Source organism: Necator americanus, chromosome I (genome assembly GCF_031761385.1).
Source record: "Necator americanus strain Aroian chromosome I, whole genome shotgun sequence".
Taxonomy (NCBI): domain Eukaryota; kingdom Metazoa; phylum Nematoda; class Chromadorea; order Rhabditida; family Ancylostomatidae; genus Necator; species Necator americanus.
In genome coordinates, this window is record NC_087371.1 from 21,130,530 (window position 1) to 21,145,852 (window position 15,323).

General features: G+C 42.1%; 1 protein-coding gene across 1 annotated transcript; it reads right to left on the reverse strand.

Moving 5' to 3' along the window:
* Positions 1-902: 902 nt before the first annotated feature.
* Positions 903-14,923, reverse strand: RB195_006397 (uncharacterized protein; the record flags this gene model as incomplete). Its single annotated transcript, XM_013448642.2, has 13 exons — positions 903-1,011; positions 1,067-1,153; positions 1,605-1,729; positions 4,880-5,020; positions 5,514-5,594; positions 8,122-8,205; positions 10,687-10,748; positions 10,800-10,890; positions 10,967-11,048; positions 11,097-11,159; positions 13,143-13,400; positions 14,728-14,860; positions 14,914-14,923. 13 exons carry the CDS (start codon positions 14,921-14,923, stop codon positions 903-905), a joined length of 1,326 nt encoding a protein of 441 aa, XP_013304096.2.
* Positions 14,924-15,323: the final 400 nt, after the last annotated feature.

The window sequence follows — 15,323 nt, forward strand, 5'->3', positions numbered from 1 at the left end:
ATCATTGAATCATCAGAACTGGACGATGGATGGAAGTCGTTGGGGGTGATCGAAGAGTCGTTGTAGGCCCTTTGGATAGTTTCAAAGGGATGGGAAATTAGAGTTTTTTTCGATTCACGACAGTTGGTCGAATGTTTGACAGTGAGGTCTTTTTTCGTTGCCAAAATTATCATTTCTGATGCGCAAGACATCAGAAAGGCAGGCGAACGGTGGGTGGTATTTTCCAGCATTCCTTCTTCTCCACACGCAACGCCAATTTCAGTTTCAGCAGTCTATACAAACTAAATTTTTAAAAATATGGTATCGGAAATGCTCGTTCAACCCACTTGACATTCAATTTCAATCATAGGAAAGAACAATGATCAGGAAGAAATCAATACACACCACATTGCGGAAGAACGGCATCTCTATGAAACGGTGTATAGCACTTTGCCAATCTTTTTTTACTCCTATTTGAATTTTTAAGTCAAAAAGAACTTAATCACGACCACGACTTAATCTTTGACCTAATACACGGTTTTGCACTTTTCATTACTTTTCATTACTTTCATTCGCAATCGCTTCTGTTGAATTAAAGTTTCAGTTTTGAAAGTATTGTGGTTGTGATTTATTCCACAGTATGTCTCCTGATGTGGTTATTGTAGAAATGTAATTAAAAAGAGCATGTAATCGTCCATCACTGACCCGACGTTTCTTTCTAAAAAGGAAATGAAAAAAGAACAGCCTCCCTTGCAAATGCTGGGTATTACAGCAATTATGGAAAGGGCAAAATTCCAATTCGTTAAATTCCAACTGTAAAATAAGATACGTTTCTACAATTGCCGAAATGTTCTTTATATTACAGATATGTATCACAGTTCGAACCATTTTTCAACAAATTTCACAGATATATAAGAGATAATTTACAATCTCTTCTCCGTAATCACAAGTGAAATTGCTTCGTACAAGGAGAGGTATTGCTCAGGAGTCTGCACCATGCGGCTACGTTGCCGGCGAAGATTGTCTACTGTCCTATATTTATGTATATTAGAGCGAATATCTTCCAAAAATAACAAAAATAAACCACCCGAAGATGTCGATCACACGTTCTTTTTGTGCTTTCTCGATTAGTCTCCACAACGCGATCAATACTCCGGTCCGACCGACGCCGGCACTAGAACAATTCTGATTACCTTTTTTTCTTAACCAGACAAATGCTTCAAGAACTGTTTTAGTGATTTTCATGAGAATTTTCGCAATTTTATTTTTTTGTTAAGTATAGCCACTATTGCAGTCTGCTATCCTCTCCGAACCAACTGAGGAACTGATTTCAAGAACGGTATTAGTACGAACGAAAAAAAAAGGAACTGAAACAAAAAGTCAGAATAGAAACACGTTTTTTTTTACATCCTCACCTATAGGAAAATGTAGGTACAGATATATCAATTCACAACTAAACGACTCCAATGTTAAAACGTTCCTGCTCCTCATGCCATGTTTCATTTTTCCTTTACGTGAATGAAAGATAAATTTTTCTCGCTATAATAGTACTGCTGTGATCGGCACTCGCACCCTGTTCCAAAATTGGACAGCCTGTCTTACAAACTGTAATCTGATTTTGTTACCTGCAGTGAACGACGATTGGCTTTCGATACTGTTTATGCATCACCCTTTCGACGAAATCCAGCAGATGAACGATGGACTCTGGACCTCTGGCATCTTGCCAGTTCAGAAAGTGGTACTGCGAAACCTGAAAGGATGACTCGTGGAGCAACGGCCTAAAGATCAAACTTAGATGTGGTAGAGTTGCGCCTGATGTCATGAACTGATTTCCTCGATCTTATTGAGATAGGCGCTGCGACTTGATTTTGATATCTCTAACTTAGAGCTAGAGTTTGAGAACGATGAAGAGCACGCGGTACGAGTAAGCGTAGCCTCCGTGTAGGCGACGCAGTAACTCCTAAATCCCGTAGCACAGACAAAAAGAAAGCTTGTGAAGCGGATATCATTTCTCATACGAGTATCAGTCACTGCAACCTACTTCACACAGTCTCATTCTCTCTTTTCATTCCCAGATCCTTGGATTTGTAGAAATGTCTGATATTTTTGCTGTGATTCCACATCCGAACTACGTCTTCAACCTTGACTGCTAATGGGAGCAACAGAAAAAACCTCTCCGGAATTTGAAGGTTTACGAAAAAAAAAAATTGGGGTCTTTATGGTAGTCCTTTCTGCTCTCTTTCTCAGCCGTTACTCCGGAGAATTATGTTCTTCGAAACGTTGTGAACTGAGCACAGCGATTCAGAATGCGGCCCTGGATGATGCGGTTGTTTTAGGGAACGTTTTGAGATGGGTCACCTTGTTCGACTTCTATTCAAAATTGTTCGACATTTATGAGCGCGTATGTAGCCCAAAATAACTCGACTTACGATTTTTATCCTTCCGGACAATGGTCTTATACATGGGAAGAATATGATAGAGGACCTGCACCCTTATATGGACTAAGTTTCGCAAATAATGCCAAAAAGTGTTCATACCTAGGACACTTAAAGAATCCATAGTCTGACATCGAACTGGATGGGTCAACTGCAGTAAATACCCCATATTTTGGCGAAGGTGCAAAAAATTGCGTCCATTAATAGTACGGAACTTATGGGCGCACTTTAAAAAAAACCCCTTCAATTCATTCACTTGCTGATGTTGTGGTGAGAATTCTAAAGGTCCCGAAGCAGTTCTCCAAAGATAGTAAATGAAAGGTGAGAAGAGTAGGATAGGAAACGCTCTCGTACCCTATTGCATAAAGCGCAAAATTGACCTTCTGTCAACGAGAGTTTCCACGGGCATCTTTGGTGATTGATCCGGCCCATTGTTTGATAATGGTGCAGCCCACGACTACACAGTAGATCGCACGGGAGGAATTTTGAGTCAAAATAAGAGACAAACTTTGCGGGACCACACTTGAACGAAAGGACGAAGCAACATGTTCAAGAGTGCTGCAGTGAGCGTTGATGCGGGTAGCGAGGCAGGGCAAGAAATGGGTGGAACATTGCCCTAGGCAATAATCGGCGTTGCTAGCAGCAGGTAGACGCACGTAGACGATTTATTCCAGCAACGGTCGACATAATCAATTTTTAATGCTTTCGCTACAAATCTACCTGGCATGGTTAGGGGAAGGGGATGAAAACTGCGTGGATTTCTGACAGTGGATATCGACAGGTCGTGGAAAGATGCCTTCAATTGGTGGTCGTGTATTGACCTACTTTTGTCACAAGGTGACGACATCTTACCTTATTTTTTACATACATTGACCACAATTTTTCCATATGCCCATGAAACTTTCGTATTTTCTAAGGTAATCTATGAATTTCTAATATAATCTATAGAAAAACTCTTTTGTCACTTAGCATTCAAGTATGTGAAGTTGGCAGTGCGCCGGTAAAATGAATAACTGTCGAATGCAACTGCAACTTCAACTGGTATACTTTCTCAGCATCCCCGAATACCGCAATTTCAGCAGGTTTTCGTCGCATATACCCTGAGGAGTAGATTCGGGTTTGAAATACGAAGAAAAGATGACCTCATAGTCGGGTCAGGATTACTCCTGATGCAGTTACGTAAGCAGCTGCGCTAAAAGCGGTGCGGTAGTGCCAACGGTAGTTATCGAGGTGATGCTTCAGTGCTGTTGAACACGTTACGTCGTTAAAATTTCGTCTAGGAATTTCAGTTACACAGTTTCTCTCGAAATCCCGTCTCTCCAATGCAAGACTGATTGGCACTGGATTTGCGTCGAACAGAGAGGCAGACAATTTTGCACACTTCGTTAACTTGTTAACGCATGAACGAACGTTAGTTAACGGACATCCTTAAATTAATGTCTATCTTTATCTGAGAGGATAGTGAAGATGCTGATGTCTTTCAATTCCTGAGAGACAGTGGAATTGAGGAAGCAAACGCAAGTATAGGCCGTTGTTTCTTCTAAAGATTTGCAGGATTTCTAAGCTTTGTTGGCTTTCGAAGAAAATGAATCACCTCAACTTTACATGTACAAAAATTAGAATAACTCCGTTGTCTCCGAACTAAGTCAAGGGATCGGTTTGTTAGGTGTCTGCTGAACAATCAACTCAATACGATACAAGAAGGCTAGAAGTAGGTTTTATTGAAAAGACTTAAAGGCATCACCCACGAACCTGGGGTGGTACGGGTTTCAGGTGGGTTATGCCTATACGGGATCGTAGATTGTGGGGAAGAGGGTGATTCCGTGCCACCCCAGATTCGTGGGGTGATGCCTTCAAGCAGTGTCCTTCTGATATAGGAAGATTCAGAGATACAGTAAATAATTCATTGAAATTACCATACGTGTTGAGGAAGAACAGAGGGCAAGAGTAAATATAGATCAGATAACACTTTAACCTGAGTGAATCCTTTTTGTTTTTGATCTCAGTAGAATTGGAGGCAGAATTTCGATCCCAACGGGAACAACGAGACACTTTCGGGAAACTCCGAAAAGCCAGTTATTTCTTCTAGTTATTGGCGCAGTTTCATGGCTGCTCCCTTACTGTATTCTTAACAAAAATCTTTTTCAGACCATACATTATTAGGTTGAAGATTAGGGTACTATTGCTAATCCTTATAGCGATAGAATGATATAAAGGGCAACACCTCCTGCAAAAATAAACTAATTAATAAGCCAAAAAACCGATCTATTCAGTAAGCGTAGCACTGAAATGGATAGTACGTATGCAGAAAAGAGCTGGATACCTTTACTTGGTGCATAGTACAAAGATTGGCAGCGAGCGTCTGTCCTATATCTCAAAAATTTTATCTCTGCTGATCCACAAGTAAGTCCCTTTCACAAACTAAAACTAGTAGACATCAGTCAAGAATAAGGAAATTAGCTGACCTGCCTGGTTTCTTCGTCGTTTCGAATGTCGAATTCTCGGTGTATGCAAATTGGATCAACTGACTCAGAGATTAAGTTCACTTGCACATCGCCAAACCGTCGCATCTCTCCTAGTAACGGCCAGTATCGCGCACACCGCTGCTGCAAGCTGCACAACATTTTCTATCATATTTCAAAAATTGCCAGCCGCAAAATTTCGAGGTTTTTGTGAAGCAGTAGTCTGCTTCTCAGCTCAAAGATGCTTCCTATAAAAAATAACACCCTATTTCCGTTTATGAACACTTTCAAAAGAACAAGTGAGGCGAAAAGGATGACAAGGACTGGGTGCAGAGAATCAGACTAGACCTGGCAGCTACCCACGAGTTCATTTTTCAGCTGCCTAAAAGCTACCATCTTTTAATGGTGACACTCACTTGTTCTAGAAGTGTTAGTGCAAAATTTTGCAAATTTATAAACGGTAACAGCGCCAGACGCAATGAAGTGTTATCAAAAGTATACGCTAAAAAAAACAAACGAACGAATAAAAACAATGTATGCTCATTACGTGGTCAATGTTTTGGGAAGACATTGGAAATTTCCCTGAGATTTGCGAAATTGAAAAAAGCCAAAACTAGGGTTATGACAGTGAACTAACCCTCATGTTCTCGACGCAGTCAGTGAGCATGAGCACACATTGCACGTTCTTCTCCCATATCATTCTCCAGAAGTCATCCACCTGCGTACCAAAACAGAACGATCTTACCACTCTTAACAATATGCGAGAGTGAAATCAAGTCTTTCACCATTCCACTATTCATTGCAATGTTAGCGCGTGATGATACTTTGATGTCAATCAATATAAAAATTGAAAATTTTCCTGCAGACATTACTTTTACTTCAACGATCATACTGATGGGAACATGAGTTCCGAGATTGCACTGTGTTCATTTCAACAAGTATGTGTTCTTATTTCTGGAAGGTGTGGGACCTCCAGTTGCCGAATGACACTGAAAAGCAAAGACTGGCAATCACATATTGGGTTGTTCGGAAAGTCCTGCACCAAAACTACTATTTTTTTTTGGAAAATAATTCTATTTAAAACCATTAAGATTTGACAATAGTTAGATTTGATATAGAAGAATAGTACATAATAGTAATACAATACATAGACAATACATTTGACAGTACATCGTAGATATGTATAATCTTCGCTAACTTTTTTAAAGGCATCACCCCACGAATCTGAGGTGGTGCAGATTTCAGGTGTAGTATTCGTATACAGGATGGGAGACTACGGAGAGGGGGATGATTCCGTCCATTTCTTCCTAATTGCCGTAAAAAACGGCCCGGAAAATACGGCGTATACGAGTACTCCACCTGAAATCTGCACCACCTTAGATTCGTGGGATGATGCCTTTAAGACATGTCACTGATGCCCTTTACCCGGAATTTGGAAGGCTGCGCGCGAAAAAAATTGTCGACCGCTCTTTTGAGGTTGTCGCGTCTGTCAAAATTCTTCCCGGTTCAACGGAAAAAAACCGTACCCTGACCCGGCGAATGCGGCGGATGGGCAACCGCATTCCAACCGAGTTTTGCCATCTTCTTACGAGTGTCCAAAACGATGTGCGGCCGTGCATTGTTATGCAGCAGATGGGCAGTTCAGCTTCTTGATCATTTTTTTCGAACAGCATCTACTTGGAAATTCTGATTGTTACTTGGTCGTGGTGGCCCTGCTTTCACTAAATGCAATCAGGCCTTTGAGTGTACGTCTTGGGAGCTACGTAACACGCGTTGGCGAACGCTTCTCATACATTACAAAAAGGTGCTGTCGTCCAGAACCATGCCAGAGCCCATCCCATGAAGTGCACCAGCTGCAACAAGCCGCTCTGTCCAGACTACTGCGATGTCTACATGTGCACTGCAGGAAACACGCATCAGGGAGTCGCTCCATCATCACCATCGATAATTATACTATCTATTGCTCATGGAAGGAAACTAGGAGGCTCTGCGATAACTGTGAGAAACGACAACGACAACTTAATGGGGGAGTTTGGTTCAACGTCGTCAAGATACGCCTTGGTACGGTTGCCCGATCGCTCAAATCGATGGATCTCAAACTCTGTATCGTAGATGCTTATATACCTACAGAAATTGCTGAGGACTGCAACAAGGGCGCGTTCTATGATCAACTCAATACTTTGCTATTTAAGATACCAAGACAGAAGGCGGTAATTGTCGGAATTGATGCGAATACAAAGATGGGACCAGAACAACAATCCGATCTGCTTGGGAAATGGTTCTATCCCACGGAGAGCCAAAAACAGACAGCGAAAATCGTTCTGCAGGCCCCTTGTGAGCAAACGAACCCCACCATTGCATCCATGTCTGAGAAGAATCATCGACGTCATCAGTTTACGTAGCAAGGCACAACCATTTTAACGGCAAAAAAGCAGCAAAAACGGACGGTGCCGACTCTTATGCTTCAACTCGAGTACGTTCTGACAAGCTCGCTGTCTTGAAGCATATCTCATGCTGCGAAGGAACTGAATCACCGTTTTATCGTCAACGGGAAACAGTGCCATCGCATAACGTAATATTTGCGCTCCGTTCGGGTTCATTGCTCCACTCGTAGTGCTCGTAGTGGATGATCGTGCTGCTGTTCACTTATAATGCTTCGCATATTAACAAAAACACCTACCCGCATCTGCATATACCCACACATAAAAAGCCCCGAGAATATTTTAGAAGGTTCTTGCATCTGTTTTATTTCTAAAAAAATCTGAATTTTTTTATGCAAGACTTTCCAAACAACCCAAAACAATGTCTGCTGGAGTCGTTAACGCAGGCGCAACGAAAGAAAATACTAATGAAAAGTCTCAAGAGAATCTCCAGACGTCCAGTTTCTTCTGGGTGTTTCTGACTTCCACACGTGTACTGTACAACTTCATTGGTGAACCCTGCACAGCATTGCCATTGTGTCGAATGTGATTACGTTAACGGTCGCTTTGCTTCAGAAACATTTTTTAGACACTTGCAAGACTGTGTAAAGGAAATGACTTCCGCAGCGGTACTGTGTTTGTTCCCGCTACCATTGCCGATCTCTATATCGATATCTTCTCGTTTTTTTTCGTGTTGAAACCCAACAGCGGTGGCCGAACTTCAGCTGCATACACCATACGTCACACATTTGAGCAACATAGAGTACACAAGAGAAGCCACGCTATTATCGGATCTTGATATTGAATAGAAGGTACGAAACATACCGTACTCTCTTTTCGTTCATCTACAATTTCTTCAGGACCAATAGGTCCTTGTGCCGCAATGAACTGTCCAGCATTATTGTAACCCTAGAAGAACTATTTGTTTGCGTTGGTGAGAGATTCACCTAAAATTAGTTTTCTCTCTGTAAGCGGGAGCCTTAGAGATACAAATGTAGAATGTTTCTTCCTGAACTATTATACAAGAGAACCAGTCGGAAGAGATCATGTTGCGTAGAGTAGATCAATAATTTCCTAGAAAGGAGATGTCCAGTCTCAACCTGCGCACTATAAGGAGAATAATAATTGTTATGATGCTCTGCATTGTCTACGACATTTACGTATGCAAGATAGCTGTTCTGAACGAAGAGCCCAAAAAGAGCTTTAAATAACAACACGACAAGAATAATTATGAAATTACTCGCATAGGATAGCTCGTGAAGCTTACTCTCGATCGTTCAACAGAAATAGTGCAACGAAGTGAACTGATGTTTCCAACTATCAATTATCGCTGGTGTGTAGGATCAAGTGTATTTGAAAATATTCGCGAAACACAAGATGGTTACTATTAGCACTGTATCAATTACGGCAACTATATATAAACTAATCTTGACATCCGGCTAAAGCCGGACATCAGACTTTTTCAGGTGCACGCTTTGTTTCCCTTCACTGATCAATAGAAATTAAATGTGGCATTATTTTCCGTAAAATAAAATTTTGTATGTTTTCCTCGTTCTTTTTTAAATTTACCATTCATGAAACGATTATGAGTTGAAGCGATGATTTCATGGCCCTCTCCCCAAAGGCGTCAGTACTACATTTGCGGAGTATTCAAACTTGATGTTACACCTGCATATTACACCTATATATTCCTTCGATACGGCAGAAATTTGGGAACATAATTCGTAGCATGACTTTTTCTTCTATTTCTCCACACCAAATTAGAGCAGAATAATCTACTAACATGAAATGTACCACACCGTGCTTATAAAGAGAAAGCTCCACGCCAGATCACGGAAACTGTTAGCTACTATTTAAACAGCCGTTTGCATTCGTGTTACCAATTTCTGGGGGAGAACATTACTAATCTGATGAAAGAGACCTGCAGAAGAATGGACATGTGGAACAGCAGATGAGGGTGATACTCAACAACAGCTTTCATTCGCACGACGTTTCGTTTACTTCTCGGCAAAATCAGTTGGAGTTTTTGCGCGGTATTACTGCCTGACGACGCCGTGGCACCCGTATCACCCCATTTTGCTGTTTTATGGCGCCGGTGTATGAATTGGACGCCGTGGGACCCACCCCATCCCTTTTAGAGCTGCTGCTTTTCGAGCTTTTAGAACCAATTCGGCGCCACTGGACACGTCTCACCGTGTTCTGGAATTTCGTTGCATACACATATAGTTGGGTCAAAACGACATGAAGGACGGACCGTTGCGTAAGCGGCCGCGCTCGGAAGCGGTGCGGTGGAGACAGCAGTTGGAATCGAGGTGGGACCATGGCGAACTGCAGAGGTGGTTGGCGGCAGCGAGGATCCTTACACGATCCCAACCGCTACGCTCCACCGCTCCGCGGCCGCTTGCGCAAATGTCCATGCTTCATGTCGTTTTGACCCGACTATACACATACAGATACACACACGTGACAGAATAAGCCCGTTCTTATGTGGCTGTACTTGCGCGCTGCGGGGCCATAGCACCGCACCATAACTCCAACTGATTGTTAAGAATTGTTAAGAAGTAGGTGTGACGCTGTGAACTGTTTCATCGCCGTTAAACCACGAGTGTTGCGTTTCGCCTCTTTGTATTCCACCGCACGTCTATTCCCATGTACGCTTCATTTATCAGATGGTCAGACCCTTCCCTTAGAAGCTAGGAACATCCATGCGAAAGGTGGTTTAAATTGTTACTAACAGTTTATGTAATTTGAAGTAGAACCCTATCTTCATCACCAAAATGACGATGCTCACGCAATTTCATGTTGGCACATCATTCTCTGCTAATGATTGCGTTAATACAGGAGAAAAACCGAAACTTCGTGTAATGTTTTCAAATTGTAGCGGTATCGAAGGAACATACAACATGTGTAAAATCAAGTTTGAATATTCTCCAAATTGCTGCATTTCAGAACTACGAACACTTTCATCAATGTTTAGAATATTAGAAGAATAAGAACTAAACAGAAACAAAAACAAAAAAAAACTAAGAAAGTTGTCAAAAAGATATAAATTTAGCTCAACAGGAACTTTTAACTGAAAAACTGCTACTACTTTTTTTGCTATTGATCAGCGAAGGCAAGCGATGCGAACACCACAAAATAATTGAATCCCAGCTTTAGTCGGCCGTTCATACTGGTACATGTATAAATGTAGTTACAGTTAATTCTCTGTTTACGTCTCAGCCTCGTTATCTATCGTCGCTCACACATACCCTTACTTTACAAGCAGTGCTGAATGAAGCTCACGCTCAGGTGCCGTTAGAGTGATGCTCAATAAATCCTGTATTGACTCCTCACTCGTCACACAAGCCTTCATCGACGTCAAATGCAGATGCAAGTTTTTGAACTCACGTCTATCAAACTGGCGTTGATGTAGTCATCCGGACCTCGAAGTATCACTCGTGTGTCGTCATCTGGATCAAACGAGTGAGAGGGTTGGAAATGTTTTCATAGCATACACTTACTTGGCAAAATGTCTACAAAGCGGTTTCGAGTTCGCTTCTTCTCGGCTGCAGTGCAATTCTTCTCTCTTGCAGAGTCCCATGTTTCAAGTATCTAGTAAGCACTGAGTGAATTTGAACCTTGGTCCGATATGCTCTGTAGGATCTTTGTGGATGACAGAGGCAAATACCTGAAATTCCTCGTGAAGAACCGAGTCGTTGCCTTGCCGAATTCTATACAAGTCTCCCATGAAGCTTTCAACTGTGTGCTCTCTGGAAAACCCAAGAAAATTGTCATTTACAAATCTCGCAAAGACTTACGTTTGAACGGCTTCTGCCTGTGCTGCTGTAGCCACATCGGGAAACAGTTTGATTCTGCATGGTCTAGAAGAAATAACTTTTTAATGTGGGGGTGATGAGCAGAAACGAACTTCGTTTTAACACCTGCGGAGACAAGAACACGTATAATTCTGTACGTGTTGTCGCAGTACTGGCAATTTCAATCAGAAGAAGAGTCTGCGAAGGAAGCTGCAACAAAATCGAGAGTACGAAAGGACATCATGAGCGAAGGAGTTAGAAGAGAGGACAAGTAACGCTGTCAACCTAGAGGGATTACTTCAACACATTGCTGAACTGTTAAACGCCCCCTTTCCCTGTACGTGTGTAAGCCCAGTGTCCGACATACACCGCGGTGAGCGAAGAACCACCTACCAAGGCGACGTTCTGGTAATATACCCGAGAAATGAATGACGAGAAGTTTCGTGAAGATAACAGACCTCGCGTAGGAAATTCTCCCTCAGAAAAAAAAACAAAGCGTGCCAAGCAAGGTTTCGTGCTAGGCGATCTACCATTGACTTGGGGTTCATCGTAAGGATAGTGATCGAAGTGTGGCAGCAGCACACAAATCCAATGAAATAGGTCTATTTGGGCTTAGAAGCAGCTCTTGACTCTTTTCTTGTGGAGTGTCTCTCCGACACGCTCCGTCTGGACTGAGTGGTAGAGAAGTTTCGCCTACTTGACTTAACAACCCGTTCAATTTGGTCGTGGATGACACATTTGAAGGGCAGTTGGTCAGCGTTCTGTAATTTTTTTAATTTTCGATAAGGATAAGGATAAAGGATAAAGCGTCTGACATTAAGCAATCCGCTTGATATGCGCCCAACACTCACTTCAATTCAGAATCGTCTGAGGCATACGGACGTGTAACTGGCCTATACAATGACTTGCGCTGGCTAGCCGATGTGTCAAGCCAGTGCTTTTATCCTCCCAGACAAGTCTGGTACCAATTTATCGACCCCGTAGGGATGAAAGGCTTGGTGAGTACTAGAACGATTCGAACCTCCGATCGATCGCGCAGGAAGCGGAACCTCTAACCGCTACACTACACCCGCCCCCTTCGTCAAGATGGTGCTTAAAATCCGAAAATTAATCCATCATCGTATAGCCCGAATTACCTTTTCTAATCCCCAACCGGGGGCGGGTGTAGTGTGAAGTCCTCGGAAATGTCACCTTCTACGCTCAACGACGCATTTATACAAACTGTTCCGAAACAAAAAACTCTATGCTCAACTGTTGTTGATCGTCGTTAGGTGAAATTTATGCTTACTTACATACATCTAATCCACATGTTCAGGGAATATGAGGAAACAACGGCGACTGCAACTGATTAAAGCTAATGACAAAAAAGGTACATTCTGTATAACCTCATGCTATTTGAGAGGTGAGTATGATCCGTACTTTGAAATGTTCGTAGTAAAGCAGCGTGATAAAATAAAAGACAGAGAGGACATTGAATTCGAATCCAGTCCACAACGTACGTTGTAAGACTGAAAGAGTACAAAGACAATAGCAAGGTTATGTTTAAAGTAATAATTTGATCATTGATTGCATCAGTTAACTTCTGACAATTATATGGAAGTTTCATGTAGTTAAACACGTAGGTTGACTCAAAAGATAGTGCACAAAGATGCGATATTTCAGTTACAGTCTATCCACACAAAAATTCCTTTTTTCATATGGTCATTTTATGAGCGCCAAGTTAAGAAAAAGGAAACGAACGCAAACGAATAAATAGCAAAAAGTTCATGAGAAGAAAACAGAAAAACAAGGCTTCTATACTCCCTGATAGTCTAAATGTTTGATAAAGAAACGCAGTAGGTAGCCTGAGCTCCTTTTCTACTGCTCATAAATCCGTTTCAGTTGAGCAGTATGATAGCTGCAGACTTCCTTATTACAACTTTTCGGATTTGAAGCCTCCGAGAAGATTCCAGTGACTCGGATATCAACACCCATCTAAGTGTTCCGTATGTGTAGCCTTGTTCATAGAAATCACTGGCTGCAATTCAAATATAAGGATGTCCATATTACCTATTCTGTCTCTTGATCGAAGTAGCTAATCGAGACTGTTGTGAATCGTCTTGTCTCCGGACGTCAACCACCTCCGAGATCTTTTCCACTGTCAGATTGATTCCATCTGTGTCGACTTGCTTTTCCTTCACATCCTCCTCCTCATTACCAGCAGCTTTGAGGTGCACATCAGGTGCTGATGCCGGGACGGTGATGACATTCGGAAGTGCTCCATTTTTGAGCGACACAGGATTCACATGAGTCTGGTCTAGATAGCATCTAAACAGAGAAAGAACTGAGTAAAGACGAAAAATGTATTTAATGAAGTTACAATGTTGTAGAAAGGCTCAGAGAAGTCTGCGTGAGGTCATCAAGTAGTCGGGTCAGTTTTGCCCCGAGAATTTGCTTTACTGCAGAGGAGCAGTCATATCTATACATGAGGAACGATGCGAGATCCTGACGAGCGATTAGTTCCCCTCTACGTTCTAGGACTTAGTGAGTAAGGGTCTAACAAGTCTTCTGACAACTGTTTAAAAGCTACACTCCCCACATATATCAGGCACTGCCGCAGTTCTGAACCGTCTGTTGTTTTGATAGGAGTGGCGAGTTGATGACTGCGATTCAGTGCGAGTGACGAAAGCATCCTCGATCTCCGGACTTGTGCGCATGTGATTTCTTTCTGTAGGATCGCTTCAAGTCACACGTCTATAGTTTCTTTAGATGAACTGAAGGCAGCGTATCACGAAACTGGCTGCGTTGGGGTCTCTGTGGGCAGATGTAGAGTGCAGATTACGATTAGGAGCGTGGCTCCACTCAATTCCCCCTGATCATCCTGCAAAGTGGCGTGGGAACAGCTTGTTCGTACAAAGTACGCCCCACCTAGAAGCGAGCAGTGGAAAATCAGGTCTACTCAGCACCCTGCTCAAGCAAAACCAATGCTTAGGCTGGCGAGGGGATAACGATTTTGCGTGTAGGATAACGTGTACGTGTAGGATGGCTCGTAGAAAAAACGCCGTTTTTCATGACGATTAGGCGGAATTGAGCGGGTCACGTTCATAATCGTAATCTACGCCCCGAACTCTATATTTGCCCACAGAGATCCAGCATTGTCAGTTTTGTGATGCACTCGTTGTTTGGAAGGAAACGAACCGTTAATTAATCCTTCAAATCAACAGAATCCTGTTGGAAAGGACGGAGGGAATTTTCAAGATCGACTGTTCTCATATATGTTCTTCTGCCATTTATTTTTCTAAAGCGAACGATTTTGCTACTATTTCAAAAACATAGTTGTTAGGGCCTCATTCTGCACATTTGCGCGAGTTGAAGTTATGAGGTCGTCACAAATCAAGAAATTTTCCTGAAAGCTGCGTTTTTTACGCGCTGTCTTCGCTCCACATTCAACTATCAGAGAGAGCACTTTTGGCATTCCATAGGCATTTCTGTACGCTTTACATGGAGATATCGAACATTTCACAAGTTTTTTTTCGTTTACATAAGTTTTTTTGCACTTACAGCTATGGACTTTGATATTAAATGACGTCATTTTGTTTTCTCTGTAGGGATTCCCGCCAAAATAAAAAAGTAGCTGAAAAATGGCTGGACTCACTTTCTGTTGGCCTCTTGCTTTGCTTTCTGTTTTTGTTGCCAAATTGGTCGCTTGATGATCAAAAATAGAAGGAAGGCGAATAAAGCCAGTAACAAAACGACGGTGCCTAAGCATACTAGAACGATATCCATAGCTGAAAATGATTATCGATGATGGCAACCGAAAATTAGCACTTAAGGTGCTTACCTTCAAGCATGGCTACCCTGGGTTCACGATGTCATAAGAAGGAAGCCGCTATGAACCATCTGAAAACTGCTGTAGCTCGACTAACTGTTACTTTCTTCGACTAACAGGTAATCGCGAAATTGAGGAAGGGGAGTCAGTGAGCGAGAAGTCGAAACATAGGAACAACTAACTAAATTAAAATAGAAACCTAAAATGTTTCACAGTGCCTTGCAATAATATTCTGCTGAGAACTTTCACAGTGGAAATGCCGACCCATAAATTGAAAGAAAAGATAATTTATGTCTAGTTGTCTTCGCGCCTGACTACAAACCGGTGCCTCCTGATAGGAGTGCACATCTTACAAAAGCCATGACAGAGGAAGAAATTGATATGAGGAGTGAAATGCGGAGGGGAGTTAAAAGACTCAGACT